Below are 22194 nucleotides of genomic sequence, written 5' to 3' on the forward strand. Positions count from 1 at the left end.
GACCAAGAGTATCTTTGTCCCCCTCTAGTGGCTGGACTACATAAGAGCCTATCAGCTTGTTCCTGCTTCCAACTAAAGGGCTTAATCTTTTAGCCCAAGAGGCTGAGGCGTGGGCTTTGAGAGCTGCTCCCTTCTGATGACCTGATATTCTTAAGGTTTTGGCAATGAAAGATATGTATTTAAAACACTCAAACAGCAACCCAGGTCAGCAGCAAAGTTGTTACCGCCTGTATTTGTTGGTCTCGGGCCAGTTCATGAGGGGTGTTTTGCCCTTTAATGAACAGTTCTTTTCCTGCTTTGTTATTATGAATTGTAATACGGTAGCATTTTGAGGACCCATCCAAGATCAGGACCCCACTGTGCAAGGCACTGTATAATCATAGAGTAAGAAACAGTTTTGGCCCTGAAGAGCTTACAAGCCAAACAGACAGAGGGTGGGAGAAAGAAAAACATTATTCCAATTTTTACAGACAAGGAGGTGCACAGAGAGACTAAGAGACATCTCCACAAAGGTATTTCAATGGGAGGTAGGTGCCCAAATACCTTTCAGGAACTAGGCTGAAGAGCCTTGCCCAGCATGACACAGGGAGTCTGTGGTAGAGTTGGGAACTGAACTCAGAGCTCCTGAGTCCCAGCCCAGTGCACCAACCACAAGCATATCCTTCCTTTGGAATTTTGCTCTTCTGTGGCACATGTAGAGGAGAATGTGATACCGATGGGGTGTGAACAATTGCTAAGCCTCCTGCTTTCTTTCCAACTCACGGCAGTGTCCCAACTCCGCAGGCCTGTGTCAGGGATAGAATGGTGCAGTCGGGCCGCAGCTCAGCTGAAGCAGGGACTAAAGCTTAGCACCTCCCAATAAAAGGGAGGTTTTAACATGTTCTGAGGCATTCTCTCAGATCGCAAGTGGTGATTGTGCCCTCAGTAGCAGAGTCCTGAATCTACTATTTACTCCAGGTTACTAGTAGCCATTGGCTAGCCCAACAGCGACTAACTGAACATTTGAGGTGCAGCAATTCCCGGTCAGTAGAACCTGAGGCAGCAAGGGCTTCTGGGACATACACAGCCTTGCTGCAGAGCTGAGGTGTGTGTGGTTTACACAGGTGTTTCAGGGAGGGTGAACATAGACCTCCAAAAATCTCTCTTCTAGTGCCTCTCCACACTGGGGAAATTTCCTCCCAAACTCCTAACTGGATTTAAAACCAGTTCAGCTAAAGCAGGTTTAAAAGTGGATTGGAATCACAGTATAGACCAGCTTTTAGGCACTCTGTCCAAGTTCTCCAGCTAGTCTCAACCGGAGAAGGTATTTCTTCACCTCCTGTCGCAAACTGTTGAAGCGCTGCTGTGCATTATTAAACACTTGCTGCCTTCTTCCCAAGAGGGGGCTGTATTGCCACCATGGGTAAATGGAGTCCTACAGGGCTAAACGCTGCTCTCGGTTACTTCTGTACAACTCCATGGACAGCAACGGGGATGCCTGGATATAAACAACAGAATTTGTCCTCCAGTTTCTCAAGAGTTTGCAGATCCAAATGGCTGAAAGGCCCTACCACATGGAAATAAAGACCGTTACCATTATTGCTACACCTATACGGGATAAATTAAAAGCCAACATTCCTACAGTTGAACTGACGGAGCAGCAAGTGACCCAACAGTTGACTTTGCACTCTCTTTAAACTAGCAAGAAAAAGGCTTATGCAAATGAAATTAGGAAAATTCATTGATAATTACAACAGCCCAGTTTCAAGCAGGCAGCAACGAAGGGATTTTGCATTAAGCTTCCTCTTTCTAGGAAATGAAAGTACCATCTGGTGCATGAAACCAAAACTTTATTTTGTTTAAGTAGCACTATTTTTTGTTTTTGCTTTGTGCTAAAGTAAGAATTAGGTTCCCACAGCATCCAACATAAGCAGCTTTCTTCTTGCGGGAAAAAAAGTGGGTGGTATGGGAAAAAACAAGCTGAGAAATATTTCCAAGCTTGAGACTGAGGTTATATTTTGGAAAAACCAAAACCACATGGTTCACACTTTGTCTCTTCCTAACTGCAGTTACTCTTATTTATATCTGCATTGCCAAGGTACTTTATAAGGCAAAATCAAGAAGAAAGATCTCTGCTCTAAAGGGGCATGTCTTCACTGCAAAGTGAAGGTGTGACTGTAGCACAGGTAGGTATACCTATTCTAGCTTTAATCCAGTTAGCACAGGTAACAATAGTAGTCAAGACGTGGTAGCATGAGCTAGCAACCCAAGCCACAAGCCTGTTGGTTACCCTGAGAGCATACATAGGTTGCTAGCCCATAGTGAAGCCCGTGCCACCATGTATACACTATGTTTGTTTTACCCATGCTAGCTAGATTCAAGCCAGCATGCCTACCCATGCTGCAATAAAACCCTCCTTTTCAGTGAAGACATACCAACAAGGTTATAATTTTAACTGGACAAGATGGAGGGATGGGAAATAGGATATCACAAAAGCAAGTGGAGGAATATAGCCAATGCCTTGTTAATTTCATTTCTGTTAGCAGTTTGGTGATGGGATGGACTGGAGGGGCCAGGTTTATAGACCTCCTGGAAGAAGTGTTACCTGCAAAGGAAATTTTTTTTGTCTGTTCCCTTTATTTCTTAATAAAGGAGGCATAAAAGCTGGGGAGAGATGGAGGGAGGTAGCGGCGGAGTGGTGGTGGTGGTGGTGGTGTAGTTTTAACATCCTCCACCCCAAATTTTTCTCCTGCTTTTTTCTTTTTAAACTTTAAAAGTCTTGACAACATCAAGCCTGGGCTTCCCTGATTTTGCTGGAGGACTTCTTGAAGGTCTCCAACTGGGATTCTGAGCTCAGACCTTAACTTTGTGGTACTCTGCTTGTGACTTTCGATATCCCCAAGCTAAGCCTACATCTGAAATGAAAACAGTAGATGTTTCAACAAAGCAGCACTGTATTTGCAACAAAATTGAAGGTTTGAGACAACAGGGCTGCTGTGCGATGGAGAAGAATGTGTGAGCATCTCTGCTGTCAGCCTAAGGCACAATCACTGATACACTCCTGCATGGGATTATTTGTCTTCACGTTCACCCTGAATCATGCCCAATGACGATGATGTAGTCTTCGGTCGATTGCAGGTTGCTACATGTTCAAGCACAATCATGCACTTGTCACGATTCACCCGAGTTTTCATGCACTGATATTCCTATCCTCTTCATGCTTCCTCACACAAAATGGTGAGATTCATGTCAGATACTCGCTCACCTCCGCTGTGTGCATAGCTGTTGTGTAAGGAGCGACATTTCTAGAGAGCAAGGGCTGTGCTCATGGTGTGTCACAACAGAACAGTTAGCGGTGTCACCCAGCTATCTACACTGGTCTGGTGCAAATGAATGATGTAACTGAACACCGTCGTAGGCAAACACATCACCCCGGAAACCAACTCTGGGATCCCAGTGGAGCTCTTTCACCATTTTTGTACAGGAAATGTTTGCCTCAAGAAACAATTGCTCCGAAAGACCCACAGAAATAATTTGTCAGTGGAACAGCTGCAAAGAGAATATTTCTCATTGTGTTGACAATGACCTATTTCCTAATGACAAACACAAAACTTACATTAAAGGCACATTATTAAGGTTGCAAAGTCAAGCAATCAAGTTAAGAAGTGCCCAAATCAAAGTTGCCCATGCAACCTTAATTCAGTCCCCTTGTGCACATGCATGATGATCTTTAATTACATCATTACATACTATTTTTTTCCACAAGACCCCTGCCTCATTAAGTGCACAGGATGAACAGTGCTCACTTAATGAGGAGCTACTTAACAGTTTGTTTTCTCCTTGACCACAGCCTTATTTACTACACATGATTCAAATCCTGCTCTGAAGACAGAATTATTAATTTCCTCAAGGGCTTGTCTATGGTGCTCATCATTATGTTATATGAGCACTTCACAAACATTAATTATCACTACACCCCTTGTGAGGGGAAGGCTATTATTACCCCCATTTTACAGATGGGGAACTGAAGCACACAGAGCTTAACACCAAAAGTATCTACTAATTTTGGGTGCCCAATTTGAGATACCTAGGTTATGATTTTTCAGTGCACTTAGCATAACATATCACTTTATTTGTTGACTTCAATTGCAGCTGTGAGTGCTCTGCACTTTTACATCAGACCCCAGGTGTCTCAAGTTGGGCACCCAGAAAATGAAGAACACAGAATTAGGAGCCACCTGTGAAAAGTGTGGTTTAAGTGGTTTGTCTAGTATCTCACGGAAACTCTATTGCAGAGGCAGGAATTGAATCTAATTCTTCAGGGCAGCATTCAGTTGTACTACAAGACTGTCCTTTCTCTTCCTGCAATGCCCTGTCTCATTCACTATGCACCTTCCGACGTCCGTAACAAATGAGGCAGGTAACAGCCTCCCCTACTATATAGCACTGATTCACCCCCAGAGCACCAGCCACAACGTGCACTGAATGAGGCAGGGGTCCTGTGGGAAAATATTATGTAACCATGTAATTAAAGACTGTATCATAATGCATATGGACAAGCGGGTTAAATTAAGGTTGCACAGGCAACCTTAATTCTGGCATTTCTTAATTAATGAGTGTTTGACTTTGCAACCCTAATAATGTTCTTTTAATGTAGTTTTTGTGTGTGCAATTGAGTCGGATTTTATGAAAGCAAGCTGAAATATTCCATCATGGGGTATCATATTAACACCCACATGGGTCATCAGAAGAGTTGGAACCTTTAGGTGCACTGCGCAGACCTCTGCCACTTGAGTTAATGGAGTAACTGACAGCAGTAGTAGGTTGTAATTGCCTATGTGGACCAGCACTAGTGGAGGATGGGATGCTTTACATCAGTGATGCTTTGCACCAGCAGGGGAACTGAGGACTCATGGACGTTGAGCTCCATGCCAGGTGCTGGAGGGCAGTGTGCTCTAACACGCACAGACTCTTTTGCCCCTTCCCTCCAAGCTCGACCCCTTCTGCCCTAAATAACTCCGCGTCCCTCCACTGGTCCTGGTCTCTTCCCCCACCCTTGGCTCCTCATCCCAGTCCCATTATCACCACCAAGCCAGTCCCAGTCTCCACTCAGGCTTTCCATCCCAGTCCCAGTCCCCTGACCCAGCCAGTCCCAGCTTCGCCCCTCCCCTCTCCTTCTCTCCCCCAGCTTTCACTAATGCAGACAAAGGCAATGAAGGTGTACATTCTGGACTATCTCCTGCCCAACCTCTGTGATTAGCTAAGAGATGAGACCATCTCATCTTGCAGGTCATTCATCTTTAACCATTCATACCTTTAACATTACCAAGTCAGTATTTTTGTACGGTTTTTGGAGATCTCACTGAGAGTGACTGATAGCAAGCCAAATCATAGGACTGTGAATGACTAAGTTAACATGTATAAGAGTGGACAACTGCAATACCATTTGTACTACATTACATATTGCGTTCCTTGACAAATGCTTTATGATGATACAAAAAGAAGCTGTTTCCTAAGAAAAAAGAGCATTCAGTTTTTTCAACATTAACATTTTATTAAACTATTTTTACGTGGAATCATGCCGAGGCAGTATGGGAGTTTGTCTGTGGATACTGATTGTTCAAAGCTACAGTTTGTTTGACTGGTCGGGTCTTTTTGATGCTCTTCCTAAGGTACTTATATAGCCCCCATTAGTGCAATATACAAGTGCCTCAGAGTTGTAATATATTTATCTGCACAACACTCCAAATCAGGAGCACAAAGGCCAAGGACAGAGCATCACAGAAGAAGCCTGGAGCAGAGCAGAGATCTGAACTCTAGTCTCCCAAATCCCAGCCTAGCACACGAACTACTGGACCAGACCCATGATGGGCAAGGAAAAAGTCAGTGGGGGGCGGGGGGGTGGAACTCAGTGCCATTGGAGCGGGGAACGGCATCCGTGGAGGAAGAAAAGGAGGGTCTGCATGAAAGAGTGACATGACTGCTCCTGCAAAGCTGCCTTTTCATCAGCAATCTGTCAAATTTAACCCATCTTCCTGGGTAAAGCCTAACCTCCACCAGCTGCTCAATAGTCCAAATACAGTGTCTAGTGCAGAGCAGCAAAAGGTGGCGTTGGGCCATGAAGTGCTGCTGACAAAGCAACAGAGCATGGAGAAAATCAGAGGAAGCAGAAGGAATTCAAACTGCCCACGGGACCTCAGAAAGGGTTAACAAAATAACAGAACGGAAAAGGCGTTTGTCTGTCTATGAGGAGCTATACTTCCCTCGAAGAAGCGTATGGGGATAATGCTGCTCCCCCAAATAGTGCTAAGGTTTTCTTCATGCAACTATTTATAAATTCTTCAGCCAAACTCTCACAGCTATAATGTCCATATGCATATTAGTGTGCTGTTGGTGCACCTCTCTGGTGGTTAGTGGCGTGTATCCTTCGGCATCATGCCTGTCAATGCACCACAGGCTTCTAGTAGCCTACTCATGTAGCCTGCATAATAGCTTCCTGTTATAATATTTGCTAGCTATTCTGTGACATAGCCCAATGTTCTTTGGAGAGAAGAGGAGATAGAATAACCCACATGTGACACGGTAATCAGGAGACTTGGCTAGAGTGCTCAGCACCATGCAGGATCCCCAATCCACCACAGCACTTAAGGATGTGCTTAACTTCGAGCATGTGAGGAACCCCATTGACTCCAATGGGACTACGACACATTTGCTCAAAAGCAAGCATGTACTTGAGTTTTTTGCTAGATTGGAATCACACTACTCAGCATCTAGCAGGACTGAGCCTTTGTTCTGAGCAGTTCTGGAAGGTGCTCAGATACCATGGTGATGAGGACTGGCTCTGAAACGGAGTAGAATGATGTCATCATATGTCATAATGGATAGGACCAAGGGAGTGGAGTTCCCATTGATGTAGACTTCTTCATTCTGAATTTTCCATCTTGTGTGGTTAAACTCTCGACCTTAAGGCTGCACTGATATAGTGGACATTGACAAGATTTAATTCCATGATATCTTCTTAATCAGGGGATCTGATACAACTCCTTGAATGCGAAACCTCTGTCTTTAAAGAGCCTGCAGCCATCACAGCAGACGAATAAGTGCATAAGTTGCTATTAAAGCATTGCATATATCCCCTTCAGTCTTGGATGTCTGGCATTGTGAATGCAGCACATATAGTGTCAACAATGTCGAGAACACTATTAGCACTCGGGTCCTCAAAAACTCCCCCACACAAAGCCCAGCTCTGTCTGTCTGTCAGTGGCCAGGTGACAGCAACCAGAGCAGCAGGGACCTAGCTTCATCTGCTCTAAAGTGATTCCCTTGCTTGAGCAGAAAGTCATAATTATTCAGAATTAAATACTCACTAACTACCATAAGAAAAACAACTGGGAACAGATGCAGTATTGTCAACCCCAAGCATAAAAAAACATGAGTCAAGACCCACATCATGAGGGTTTATTTTTTTAAATACTACATTTTGGGTGCTTTTTTATTTGGCTTCTGGATTTTGACCCTTCAGGTTAGACTTGGGTCATGTTTTCAAGCTCTTCTCCATGACTTTGAGGACTAGGAACTGACTGGTTTTTAAATGAAAGCTGAGAGTCTCATGTAATCATATGACTCCCGCAGCTGGGGCTTTAAGAAAAGAGGCTGAGTACCACAGGACGGGGGATAAAAATCACAAGAGTTGGCAACATTGTGGGACGGCTCTGGGGACTGTGTAATGCAACACAGTACCTTTCATTACAGGATGACAGCAAAAAAACTATCACATCCTGGGAGATACTGAATGAAAAGTGCTATGAGCTATTGGTGGCTTATGCGAAATAAGTTTTGCCATCTCAGTCTGTTTCCTAGTGGGCAGGCGTCTACAGCCCCAAAGCCACCACTCCTGTGCTGGCAATAACTAGTCCTCGTTGCTTGTATCAAAGAGGTCAAGGATAGAATGGACAGAGATCCTGAACTTTTCTCTCTCTCTCTCACACACACACACAGCCAGCCCATCTGGGTAAGAGGTCAGCCTCAGTGGCAATAGGGCAGTGTCAGGACTTAGGCCAAAATTTTCACACGCAGGAGCCTGAAGTAAGGCTTGTGTATTCATGTTGACGCCCCTATACAAATGGCTTGATATCCAATAGAACAGAGCAACCAAAACTCCCAGTCACTGGCATTGATGGGAGGTGCAGGTAGTCTACACTTCGGAAATATCAGGCTGTTTGTATTTTGGTACCAAGACATGGATTTAGAAACCTAACTTGAAACACCCACGCATGCAAATTTGGCCATTAGTTGCCAGGGCTTTCAACTGGGCATCCTTTGTAAAGCACTAAACCCAGTGACAACAAACTTTCAACAGAAAAACTGCACGGTGCACTGAGCTGTGCAAGGGTGTTGCATTTAGATCAGTTTCTCTAAAAACATATGGAGAAACAGAAACTTAACTGAGGCCTTAGTGCAGCTTTCAGATATTTTTTAATGGCTTGCCCAGTGATTTCAAGAAACAGGAACTCTACTTCTTTAAATAAGAACATCACAAGAATAAGTATTTTGCAATCCCGAATGTGACCTGTAGAATAAACCACTGTGATAGGAAGAAGAATTTCTCTCACAGCTGCTGATGGTGGTCAGAGATTGAGGGGGGAGGGGAGAACCCAGAGAAATTAGGATTTTGCAAGACATTTAACAACAACAAAAATTCTCAAAGCCAAAGGGGAAAAGTTCTTTCCTTCCCCCTAAACAGAGCAAAACCCATAAACCTTTCAGAACTTTGAATTATTTTTGAATTGCACAACCTGAGAAATTCTGAAAGATTCTAATTCTCTATTTCCTCTAGACTGACTCTTCCCCACAAGCCCCAGGAGGTGGGGTCGTCAGAACAACTAGGACAGCAATGTGTAAACTGTGCTTTCTGAGAGCCAGAGGGTGGCATCTGTGCAAAATGGCTCTCATCTCAGCTTTAGTACGCAGGTAAGACCAGCAGTGATTACATGTTCCAGCCTTCTGCTAAAATCAAGGTGGAATATTACACGCTGGGAATAGTAATCTCTGCAGGTTGTTCCTTTGTATTAAAAATTAGCGCTGTCCTGGAGCACGTCGTAGATATCTCTGTTTGGCCAATGGCTCACACACTGGATCAGCCCTTTTCTCAAATCCTTCCTCATTTCCCCTCAATGGCCATTCCTCTGCTCACAGAGAGCTTAAATGCTTAGCTCTCTTCAGTATAACTCCTGATTTATCTAGAGAGATTACAGTAGGTGATAGGAAAAAGAAAAGGAGTACTTGTGGCACCCTAGAGACTAACAAATTTATTTGAGCTTAAGTTTTCATGAGCTATAGCTCACTTCATCGGATGCATTCAGTGGAAAATACAGTGGGGAGATGTATATACATATAGATAGGAGGTTCAACTCCACTGCCCGTGAGGCTGAACACAGTGAATGGAGGAGAAAGCTCCAATACCTTTAAAATCACACACAAACTGGTACCTACCTGAATGATGTCCTGGAGGCTTTCAGTAAAAGACATCTCTGCTTCTACCATGTAGAACTCTGCCAGGTGCCTGCGACTTTGAGAGTTCTCGGCTCGAAAGGTTGGGCCGAAGGTGAACACCTGTGTAAATGCACTGCAATGCAAAAAGAAACAAGATGCAGTTTAGACACAAGATAAGACGGCAGATTTTGAACGGGGAGCACAGATGGGTACATTCTACCCAAGCTCCACCTACAATCCCATTTTCCTCCCACAATCCCAGAGTAGCTGGGATCTTTCTGTTAAACTGATTAACTGATTCAGCGAAACAGTTATCAGCACTGTCATTTAAAATTGCCATCATTATGCTTCAGAGATAACACACTGAGATAAGTGAGGCAGTTCCCACCTCTTTGTTACTGAGTCAGCCTCATTCAGATAACATATGGCATGTGATGCTGGCACATCACAATGCTCAGGACAGACAAAGCTCCAGCTGCCAGACACTATTGTTCGACCATGTTATTCACACCTGCTCTTCAACAGGTTTAACTGACATAGTAGTGGTAAAAATGCCTCAAGCTACTGCAGTCTGGTAGACATGAGGGCTCCCATCACCGATGCAGCTGAACAGGTGCTAGCAGCAACAGGAAATATTTTGTAGTATCGCTGTAACCTTCTCTTACACAGTGTGGCTCTCTGCCGCCCTCTAATGGCTGGTCCACAGAGATTTACAGGTCTGCAACAGCCTTTGAGATAAATAGACCCGGGTCTTATTCATTTCAGGGAGTAAGAGACTCCTTCTTTTAGAGCCATAGGTCCCACATTCAATCCCCACTTCCAGTGACCCATCTGGGGCATTGTGTGACTTAAATGTGCTCAAAGCTTGTCTCCTAATTGTTTGGTATTTGCCCAACAGCCTTCCATGGAATCTATTTAATCTCTTCTCTCTCTTATGCCACACTCATTAGCATGGAAACTGAGGGCCTTCCAGATCACCATCTTCCTCCATGAAAATTCTTCCTACCGAAAGTCAACTCCTTTCAGTTTAATTTGTTTTTATCCTGGGAAGGTTACATTCAAAGCAGCAAGTTTTCCATTGTGATCTGAAGACTGCCAGATTCATGGAAGTTCTAATTCAGGAGAGAGCTTCACAGCAATAGGCCAGCGGCTTAAACAGCCTTGTCACTCCCACCCCTACACTTCAGTACAGGGGTGGCCAACCTGAGCCTGAGAAGGAGCCAGAATTTACCAATGTACATTGTCAAAGGGCCACAGTAATAAGTCAGCACCCCCCGAATAAGTTCCCTGCCCCCCGGTCCCAGCGCCTCCCACCCACCGGCAGCCCTGCCGATCAGCACTTCCCCCTCCATCCCAACACCTGCTGATGATTCGTGGCATGCAGGAGGTTTGGGGGGGGGAAGGGAGGAGCGAGGGCATGGCAGCCTTAGGGGACAGGGCGGGAAGGGGTGGAGTGGGGGCAGGGCCTGTGGCAGAGCCAGGGGTTGAGCAGTGAGCACCTCCTGGTACATTGGAAAGTTGGCACCTGTAGCTCCAGCCAGGGGCGGTGAGTTATATCTCCACGAGGTGCCTTGGCACCAGCAATATTCAGAGCCCAGGGGCCCAGCTCCACCATATTCACCCCTCCCCCCCCCCGCACCTCCCGAGTGCCCCCGGGCCCCGCTTGCTGCCCCCGGCCCACCACTGCGAGCCTCCCTGCCTCCACCTCTGCCCTGCAGCTCCATGCTGCCTCCCTACAGCAACTCCCATCTCCACTGGCAGGGCAGACTGACTCTGAGCCTGCCCTTCCACCTCAGACCCTTCCCTTTTCTGGCGGGACCCTCCACCAGCACAGGGGGCCCCCACGCCGGCAGTCACCACTCCTGCCCCATGCTGGGCAAGGGGCAGCCCCATCCCTCACCCCCAGTGAGACTACAGTCAGGGCAACAGCAGGGGAGGGGCACACAGCACCCCCCGGCACCCACCACGGGGGAGGTGGGGGAGATTCCTGGGCCTGAGAGGGACCCTAGAGCACATGCCGTGACAGTGGTGGGGGTGAGTATGCTGCTGGAGGGGCGGGAAAGGGGGGCTCCTCCCCCAGAGCTCACTGCTGCCATCAGGGAAAGGGCTGGGGGGAGTCCTCCTCTCTGGCCCCTGTCCCGGAGCAGCCTGCCTGCACCCCAAACTCATCCCCAGCCCTGCCCCACCCCAGATCCCACACCCCCAGACAGAGCTTTCACCCCCCCACACACCCTCAACCCTCTACCCCCAGCCCTGAGCCCCTCCAACACCCCAAACCCCTCATCTCCAGCCCCAGCCAGAGCCCTCATCCCCCTGCACACCAACCCTCTGCCCCAGCCCTGAGCCTTTCTAAGCCCCAAACCCCCCAGCTCCAGACAGAGCCCTCACCCCCCACACTCCTACTCTCACCGAGCCCCTCCCACACCCCACATTCCCAGCCCCAGACAGAGCCCTCACCCCTACTCTTGCCCTGAGCCCCTCCCATACCCCAAACCCCTCGTCTGCACCCCCTCCCATCCCCAAACTCCCTCCCAGAACCTGCACCCCAATCCCCTGCCCCAGCCTAGGGCCCGTACCCCAGACCTCCTCCCCCACCCAAACTCCCTCCCAGAGCAGGTGGTGGGCGGCGTTTGGGCGGGGGTGGGTTCTGGGCTCCACCAAAATCTCTACAAACCTGCCACCCCTGGCTCCAGCCCCAGAGTCAGTGCCTGTACAAGGAGCTGCATATTAACTTCTCAAGAGCCGCATGTGGCTCCGGAGCCACAGGTTCGCCACCCCCGCTTCAGCAGAATATAGCTGTGATCACGAACAGTAGAATGGGTCTAGATTAGCTGTGCCATTCGGTTTATTCTTTACCTGCCACTATCTTTAACGGTAGGCAGCATACAGGAAAACAAACTCTCCTAGTAGAGATTAAGAGTTGCTTGATATTCACGCGAAGCAGTGAAGTGCAGGAGTTGTACATGGAATCCGAGACAAACTCAGTAAGGGTACACACTGAAAGAGGATGTGCAGCTGACAAAAATCTGATCACAAAAGTTTCCATTCATGTTAATTCTGATAAACAGAAGGGTTAAAAAGAAAAAAAACCCCAAAAACCCAAGACCACAAAAAATTAAAAAGCTTCAAAAGCGTCATAGGATTCCAAATAAAGGAACATGCATGTTATTGATCAGTTAGCTCTTCCTTCTGATCTCCATGTTGCAAAAGTTTATACAGTACTATTTGGAGGAAAGAGCACTTCCACTGTCCAGTAATGACCAGGAATGAGACAAATGATAATGCTGTTGGAAAAATCATTTTCCTAGTTCATCACTTACAAGATAAGAGACAACCAATGGATACGGACAGCCAGAGGAGCACAAGGAAACAAGACAATATTGGTCAGCATGATAGACAGTACACCAGTGGCCTAACGTATCACAGCAAAGGAAAATTTTAAGGAGGCATTTGAAGGAGAATAGGGAACTAGCTTTGCGCATGTTTACGGGGAGCTCCTCCCAAGCACAAGAGGCTGATCCATGACTGGGGTTCTTAGACGCTACTGCGATACAATTAATAACATTCCCAGTTCCCTTAAGACCAGTAGCGTATGTTTACACTGCAATAAAAGACTCCTGGCGTGGCTGTGGCTGGCCCACGTCAGTCTACTCTGGCTCGTGGTGCTCAGGCTCCAGACATATCAAATTGTAGCATAGACTCAGACTTTAAAGTCAGAAAGGACCATCGTGATAAGAACATAAGAATGGCCCTACTGGGTCAGACCAAGGGTCTATCTAGCCCAGTACCCTGTCTTCTGACAGTGGCCAGTGACAGGTGCCCCAGAGGGAATGAACAGAACAGATAATCATCAAGTGATCCATCCCCTGTCGCTCATTCCCAGCTTCTTGTAACAGAGGCTAGGGACACCATTGCTGCGCAGCCTGGCTATTGATGGACCATTGATGGACCTATCCTCCATGAATTTATTTAGTTCTTTTTTCTTATGGTCTTGGCTTTCACAACACACTCTGGCAAGGAGTTCCATAGGTTGACTGTGTGTTGTGTGAAGAAATACTTCCTTTTATTTGTTTTAAACCTGCTGCCTATTAATTTCATTTGGTGACCCCTAGTTCTTGTGTTATGAGAAGTAGTAAACAACACTTCCTTATCTACTTTCGCTACACCAGTCATGATTTTATAGGTCTCTATCATATCTCCCTTTAGCCGTCTCTTTTCCAAGATGAAAAGCCCCAGTCTTATTAATCTCTCCTCATACGGAAGCCATACCATACCCCTAATCATTTTTGTTGCCCTTTTCTGAACGTTTTCCAATTCCAGTACACCTTTTTTGAGAGGGGGCGACCACATCTGCACTCAGTATTCAAGATGTGGGCATACGATGGATTTATATAGAGGCAACATATTTTCTGTCCTATTATCTATCCCTTTCTTAATTATTCCCAGAATTCTGCTCGCTTTTTTGACTGCCGCTGCACATTGAGTGAATGTTTTCAGAGAACTCTCCTCAATGACTCAAAAATCTCTTTCTTGAGTGGTAACAGCTAATTTAGACCCCATCACTTTATATGTATAGTTGGGATTATGCTTTCCAATGTGCATTACTTTGCATTTATGAACACTGAATTTCATTTGCCATTTTGTTGCCCAGTCACCCAGTTTTGAGAGATCCTTTTGTAGCTCCTCGCAGTCTGCCTGGGTCTTAACTATCTTTAGTAATTGTGTATCAACTGCAAATTTTGCCACTTCACTGTTTACCCCTTTTTCCAGATCATTTCTGAATATGTTGAATAGGACTGGTCCCAGAACAGACCCCTGGGGGACACCACTATTTACCTCTCTCCATTCTGAAAACTGTCCATTTATACCTACCCTTTGTTTCCTATCTTTTAACCAGTTACCAATCCATGAGAGCACCTTCCCTCTTATCCTGGGGCAGCTTACTTTGCATAGAGCCTTTGGTGAGGGACCTTGTCAAAGGCTTTCTGAAAATCTAAGTACACTATATCCACTGGATCCCCTTGGTCCCTATGCTTGTTGACCCCCCTCAAAGAATTCTAGTAGATTGGTGAGGCGTGATTTCCCTTTACTAAAAGCATGTTGACGCTTCCTCAACAAATTATGTTCATCTATACGTCTGACAATATTGTTCTTTCCTACAGTTTCAACCAGTTTGCCCGGTACTGAAGTCAGGTTTACAGGCCTGTAATTACCGGGATTATCGAGTCTGACCTCCTGCAAATTGCAGGCCACAGAACCTCACCCACCCACTCCTGTAATGTACCCCTAATCTCTGGCTGAGTTACTGAAGTCCTCAAATCATGATTTAAAGACTTCAAGTTACAGAGAATCCACCATTTATACCAGTTTAAACCTGCAAGTATCCCCTACCCCATGCTGCACAGGAAGGTGAACTCCCTGCACCCCAACATCTCTGCCAATCTGACCTGAAGGAAAATTCCTTCCAAACCGTAAATAAGGTGATCAGTTAGATCCTGAGAACGTGGGCAAGACCCACCAGCCAGACACCCTGCGAAAGAGCCCTCCCCATCTAGTATCCCATCACCAGCCGCTGGAGATATCGGCAGCTAGCAGTTGCAGATCGGCTACATGCCATTGTAGGCAGTCTTCTCATACTATCCCCTCCATAAATTTATCAAACTTAGTCTTGAAGCCAGTTAGGTTTCTGCCGCCACAGATCCCCTTGGAAAGCTTTTCCAGAAATTCGTTCCTCTGATGGTTAGAAACCTTCGGCTAATTTCAAGCCTAAATTTATTGATGGCCACTTTATATCTGTTTGTTCTTGTGTCCACATTGGTGCTTAACTTAAATAACTCCTCTCCCTCCCTGGTATTTATCCCTCTGGTGCATTTATAGAGAGCAATCATATATCCCCATAGCCTTCTTTTGGTTAGGCTAAACAAGCCAAGCTCTTTGAGTCTCTTCTCATTAGGTAGGTTTTCCATTCCTTGGGTCATCCTACTAGCCCTTCTCTGCACCTGTTCCAGTTCGAATTCATCTTTCTTAAACATGGGAGACCAGAATTGCACACAGTATTCCAAATGAGGTCTTACAAAGCACTAGTATAATGGTATAAAGACTTCTCTGTCTCTACTGGAAATACTTCGCCTGATGTATCCTAGGAATGCATTAGCCTTTTTCACATCCACATCACATTGGCAGTTCATAGTCATCCTGTGATCAACCAATACACCCAGGTCTTTGTCCTCCTCTGTCACTTCCAACTGATAAGTCCTTATAGCAAAATATCTTGTTGTTAGTCGCTAAGTGCATGACCTTGTACTTTGCACTGTTAAATTTCATCCCATTTCTTTTACTCAGTTTTCAAGGTCATCCAGATCTTCTTGTATGGTATTCCGGCTCTCCTCAATATTGGCAATACTTCCTAACTTTGTGTCATCCATAAATTTTATTAGCACACTCCCACTTTTTGTGCCAAGCTCATTATGTTAATGTTAAATAAGATTGGTACCGAGACCGATTCCTGAGGAACTCCACTAGTACCCTCCCTCCAGCCTGACAGTTCACCTTTCAGCATGACCCATTGTAGTCTCCCCTTTTAATCAGTTCCTTATCCCCCTTTCAATTCTCATATTAATTCCCATCTTCTCCAATTTAATTAATAATTTCCTATGTGGAACTGTATCAAATGCCTTACTGAAATCCAAGTAGATTAGACCTACTGCATTTCCTTTGTCTAAAAAAAAATTACTTTTCTTCTCAAAGAAGGAGCTCACATTGGTCTGGCACAATCTACCTTTTGTAAAATCATGCTGTATTTTATCCCAGTTACCATTTGGGCTTGGGGTGAAGCCCAGACTCTGAGACCTCATGTGCGGGGAGGGTCTTAGAGCCCAGGCTCCAGGCCAGGCTCAAATGTCTACACTCCTATTTTTAGCTCCACAGCCTGAGCCAGCTGACCCAGTCTCTAGGACTCCGTGCCATGAGTTTATTGCAGTACAGACATAACCTTAGATTTGAAAGTGACATCTGAAAATCAGGAGCTTAATTTTCATAAGATTCATAGATTCCAAGGCCAGCGAGGACAACTGTGACCATCTAGCCTGACCTCCAGTATAACACAGGCCATAGAACTTCCCCAAAACAATTCCTGGAGCAGAGCTTTTAGAAACGGAGCCAATCTTGATTTAAAAATGGTCAGTGATGGAGAATCCCAAGAAGTACTGAGCACCCTCAATCCCAACTGAAGTCAATGGGAGCTGATGGTTCTCAGCACCTCTGAAAATCAGGCCCTTTTATGTCCTCAGATGCAACCGGGGGCGAGGGGGGGGGGGGTAAGATACCAGACAAACCCTAACGTGTGCCAAAGCGTGGCAGCTGGGGCATTATTGTCTGTAATACTGTCCTGATATATGCTACCACAGGAACACAAAATAGGCTTTGAAACAAGACCCTCGGTAGCCAATTTCACACAAAGCAGGACTGAGCCCACCGGAGCCAACTGTTCACATAGCTAATAGACACTATCTGAATGAAAACAGCACTAGCAAAGAGTGCAACGCTACCTTTAATAAACTGCTCTCTCTCCAAAACTGCTATTTGATTTCATTCACTTCTCTTCTCATTCACTCCCAGTCTGGAGCCCAACATTGTACTGTACCACACAAAGCACACATCCTATGGCACCAGCATGTTAAATCTTGTAAGATGCTGAACACTCTGGCCCTGATCCAGCAAAGCGCTGAGGAACATGCTTAATTTTAGGCATGTGACTGGCCCCATCTAAGTCAATGGAACTACTCACATGTACCACGTTAAGCACGAGCCTAAGTGCTTTGTTGGATTGGGGTCACAGCGCTCAGCACCTTGCAGGACTGAGCCCTTGTGATCCAGGTCTTTGAACTGTACTCAGAGATCATTAGTCGAGTCCGACCTGTATGTATATTCCCAGGACCAAGGGAAACCAAGACACGGGGAAAATGACCATCTCTCTCCACTCCAACACCTCTATTTCCCTTGCTACTCAAATCCTCCTGGTTCTCTCCCATTTGACCCATTTCGTGGGGAGCAGCCAGGCGGCTGATGGCTGGCTATCCCCACTTCCCTTTCTCACGGCTTGTCCACATGTAGAAGTTACGCTGGTTTCACTCAAGTCGATTTAAAAAACAACTATTACAGGAGCATGTTAAATGGTAAAAGCTAGGTTTAAACCAATATAAGAGGCCCAAAGCTACACCACTTTAAACTGGCTTAAAAGCACACCTTTAAACCAGCACAGCAACATTGCAGACTTGGGCTCAGCCACCCAGCTCCATTGATGACTTTTATGCTGCAATTCAACTTTAGTTAACAATTCTGCTAATCACTCATGGGCAAGGAAAGGATCCAGCTCCCCTTCTCACAGCGAGGGCTCTGCAGGAATAATAAAGACTTACTTGTGTCACCGAACTAAGCAAATATACCTCTGAGCCATTTTACACAGTCAGCTTAATAACCATCACTCAGCAAGTTAGTGACAAGGCTGGGAATAGGACCCAGGAGTCCTGACTCAGGGCTAGCTACTAGACCACACATACACACGTTTATTACTTCTTATTTGTTTTGCTGCAGTGCTCCCAAAGTTGCAGGTGCATTGCCAACACAAAGAAATCACTGGAATGGGTCTTCAGGGCAGGTTTGACCCAGAAGGCAACCTGTGCTGAGTGGGAATAAATCCTTTTCTGAAACAAGAGTAAGTGGACACAGAATGTGACCTACAAAGATAGTGTTCTCTTTGCTGATCCTCCACCCCCACAGTTTGTTCCCAGATGAAAGGCCCTTTCTTAAACGTCAGATCAAAAACCTAAAAAGTGTTTCAATCCAAGGGTGGTAAGCAAGACATGACGTCAAGAGAGAGTAGGAGCAGCAGATAAGGATGGGAAAGCACCTGAGGCTGAGCTTCCTCAGCATGCTGTCCTCTCTGGAGGAAGAGGAAGCCGAAGAGGAGTGCAAAAAAGGCTCATTCTTACACAGTTCCATTGTATTTCACCTGACCTTGCTCATTTTGTGAGGCTTTTATCACTGAGGGCCAACCTGCCCCCCAGGCACTTTCCATAAACGGAGGATTTTGCCCCAATGTCCAAGGCCAAGACTCCCCCTCCCTCAACCACTGGGCACCAGCTGGCTGCCACTCTAAACTCAGGGGAGGCTGTCTTTAAGCAATGCTGCGGTTCGCGACAGGCCGTGGGACCTTTCAGGATACAAAGCACTAAATGCCGCTGCTCATTCAAGCAGGCAGAGCCAACGCACACAGGGCCAGGCTGTCAGAGAAGCTGAGCACCCACTGATCCTAAGAAAGTCAGTGGGAGGAAAGGAGATAGAACGGGGCTGCTGGCTGGAGCCGGCTCACACTCTTTAACTGAAACTCCTTTCAAGATGAAAAATGGCCTTTCTTGAAAACAAACATTTACAATGAATATTTGTTTTAAAAAACTTGAGAAAAAGCAAAACACGTGATTTTGCCCCAACTTCTTCCTCGTCCCCACCCTGCCTTCATTTGAAAAACAGACACTGGGGTGACAAAAAGTCCATTATTTTATATATATATATATTTATTTTCAGGTTTGGGGGATTTTTGTTGAAAAAAATTGGAAAAATTCATTTGAAATAATTTCTGTAAAATATAGTCTTTTTGATCAGCTCTACTGATAACTATAGACGTGGAAAGATACACCTCGACCATTTGCTCATGCAATGCAAGGGTGGCTTTAGGCCTATGCAGGAGATGCTGGTGGCTGCTGTTTCAATACTTGATGTGACAAGGTAGAACTATACTTCCTTCTGTATACAGCCAAAAACAAGCTGCTGTCTGAGATGGTTAGACAGGCACGGACTGAGAAGTGCCAAACTTCTGCCACCAGTCAATCAGATCAGGCAGCAGTCTCCCACACCGTGATTGCCAAGGGGCAAACGGAGCCCTGCACCCGCTGCAGGATGAAGAGCGGGCCCGGAACAATAGCACAACCATACCTAGAGGCCTGGCTCTCTCCAGTTACAATTTCATCAGTTCTGCACTTGGTGCAAAGAATTGGGGATAAAGACATTGAAGGAGGTACCAAACAAAATTAATATAGGGTCACCCAGGTCAGATGGACACAGATCCAGGCATATTCATATCATCTAATAAATAAATATTAATCATATTCTTTGCATTTCTACATCCACCTGCCATCCCAGGCCCTCTAAGCACGTGACATACGAATTAACCTCATAACACACCTGTGCATTATCCTTATTTTACAGATGGGGAAACTGCAGCACACAGAGGTAAAATGAATTGCTTCAAGCCATACTGCAAGCTTATGGCTGGACCACAAATAGAACTGAGATCTCCTAAGCACTACTCCTCTGCATTTACTATATGATGTCTTATTTTCAGTGGAGTTTTGTTTTTCCCTGGTTTTGATTTTCATCAAATCACTTTATTTTTTAAAAAATCAATAAAGCCTCCAGATTAGCAATGACAGCACACCAGTTTTTAGGCATTAGTTCAAATAACCATTCCCATGTCTTAGCTAACTGGGACATTTCATAGTGGAATGACACAAAATGTTCCACAAACTGAGATAAAATATGTAGCAAAGATCTCATTCAAAACCTGATCATAAGAGGGGCAAAGAACACGACTTTAATGAAAGCAGTTGTGTCCCATCTTTACCCTCTATGCTGGAGAGGATGCACACCCTCCTCAAATTGCAGTGGAGTGGCTTTAAAGAGTTTTTTAAAGCATCAATTTTTTCAAACTATGTGTAGTCCCTGTATTCTACTGATTGCATGCAGCACAAAAACAGTGCTCAAAAATTACACACACAGCTGCTCCGATGTACGAATGGAAATACGGCTGAGGCCCCTTTAAAAGTCTGGATCCAAGTATTTAAATCCTGCAGGTTTCAAAACCTACAGCATGCAAAACAAATGAACGACTATGCTAAAATCCTGAAAAAAAGTGGTTATGGCAACATTCGCCAGGTAGTGCTGTTACACATCACTTCCACTTTCTTTTTCTTAGGGTGCAAGCACTGTTCATCTTTAAAGAAATGCTTGCTGTTGTTTGTTTTGTGATGCAATCAGTTTGTTTTAAGGGAGGTGTGGAAAGCAGCAAGAGTTTGCTTTCTGCCTTCAGCTAACTACAATCAGTTCCTGAGATACAGCTGGCACAGGGAGCTGCTCCAGGGGACGTACTGGCCGCCGCTTCCAGCAGTTCCCATTGGCTTGGAGCAGCGAACCGCGGACACTGGGAGCCACGATCGGCCAAACTTGCAGAGGCGGCAGGTAAACAAACTGGCCCGGCCCGCCCGGGGCTTTCCCTGGACAAGCAGCGGAACAAGTTTGGGAACCACTGATCTAGACCATCCCTGACAGGTGTTTGTCTAACCTGCTCTTAAAAATTTCCAATGATGGAGATTCCACAACCTCCCTGGGCAATTTATTCCAGGGCTTAACCACCCTGACAGTTAGGAAGTTTTTCCTAATGTCCAACCGAAACCGTCCCCAACTGTTTCAACCCCAGGAGTCCTACTTTTGGCTCAGAGCTAACTATACCCATTTCTTCTTTTCCTTCTCCTCCTCCTCAGTTTGCTTAATTTGCTGCTGTTATCCTGTACTTTAAAACAACTTCACGGGGTTAATTGGTTGCTTTCCACCCCACCCCCTCTTTCACACTTTTGGTTTTTCTGAAGTTTTAAACAGAACTTAAGACAGTTAAAGAGAATTTAGTTTGATATCACCCTGTCTGGCAAGAAATCACTTCTCAATGGTTGTGAAACCCTCATTTCTGTATGTTTTATCTTTATGGCCCCCACTTTTCCATTGTTAATCTGTCTGGTTCTCAAATTGTTTCTGTCTGCCGTACAATAAATGTTGCTAGGTGTAAGTTAATTAGGGTAGTGGAATATAATTGGTTAGTTAAATTTCAGTAAAATGATTGGTTAAGGTATAGCTGAGACTATTACTACATAAACAGGAAGTGGGTGGAAGGGAAATTGGACTCATGCTTGCTAAGGGGGGAGAATGGGAATGGGGAACAGGGACACAGGCAAGGCTCTGCGGCATCAAAACTGGGAAGGGGACACGAGGTAAACGCTCTGCAGCATCAGAGCTGGGAAGGGGGACATGGGGTAAACGCTGGGGACAATGGGGAACAGGCTCTATTGGCGTATAGAGATAAGCCCGACTGGTGTGAAGGGCTTCGGAATATGCTTGCTTGGAAACTAACCCCAATAAACATTGTGTTGTCTGTTCTTCGGACTTCCGGTCTTTTGCTCCTTACTGTCTGTGTGACAAGAACCAGGGAAGTGGGAGGGTGAAGGGAAAGCCCTCTAAAAATGGAGATTCATAAACCTCCCTAGGTTTTATTTTATTTATTTATTCCAGGGCTTAACCACTCTGACAGTTAGGAAGTTTTTCCTAATGTCCAACCTAAACCACCCTTGTTGCAATTTAAGCCCACTGCTTCTTGTCCTATCCTCAGAGGTTAAGAACAATTTTTCTCCCTCCTCCTTGTAACAACCTTTTATGTACTTGAAAACTGTTATGTCCCCTCTCAGTCTTCTCTTCTCCAGACTAAACAAATACAATTTTTTCAATTTTCCCTCAGAAGTCATGTTTTCTAAACCTTTAATCATTTTTGTTGCTCTTCTCTGGACTTTCTCCAATTTGTCCACATCCTTCCTGAAATGTGGCACCTAGAACCGGACACAATAT

At 45.5% G+C, this 22194-nt stretch overlaps 1 protein-coding gene across 6 annotated transcripts in view; it reads right to left on the reverse strand.

The window, feature by feature from the left end:
- Window positions 1–22194, reverse strand: part of NARS2 (asparaginyl-tRNA synthetase 2, mitochondrial) — a 90983-nt gene that overhangs the window by 35256 nt on the left and 33533 nt on the right. For all 6 annotated transcript variants that reach the window (XR_012667523.1, XR_012667522.1, XM_075126304.1 and 3 more), the window contains one exon: window positions 9472–9604. Coding sequence is in view for 4 of the 6 variants with exons in the window: in XM_075126304.1 (XP_074982405.1) it covers window positions 9472–9604 (133 nt within the window). In the remaining 2 variants the exon portion in view is untranslated. The remainder of the gene's footprint in view (window positions 1–9471; window positions 9605–22194) is intronic.

The sequence above is a fragment of the Caretta caretta genome, chromosome 1, assembly GCF_965140235.1.
Source record: "Caretta caretta isolate rCarCar2 chromosome 1, rCarCar1.hap1, whole genome shotgun sequence".
NCBI lineage: Eukaryota > Metazoa > Chordata > Testudines > Cheloniidae > Caretta > Caretta caretta.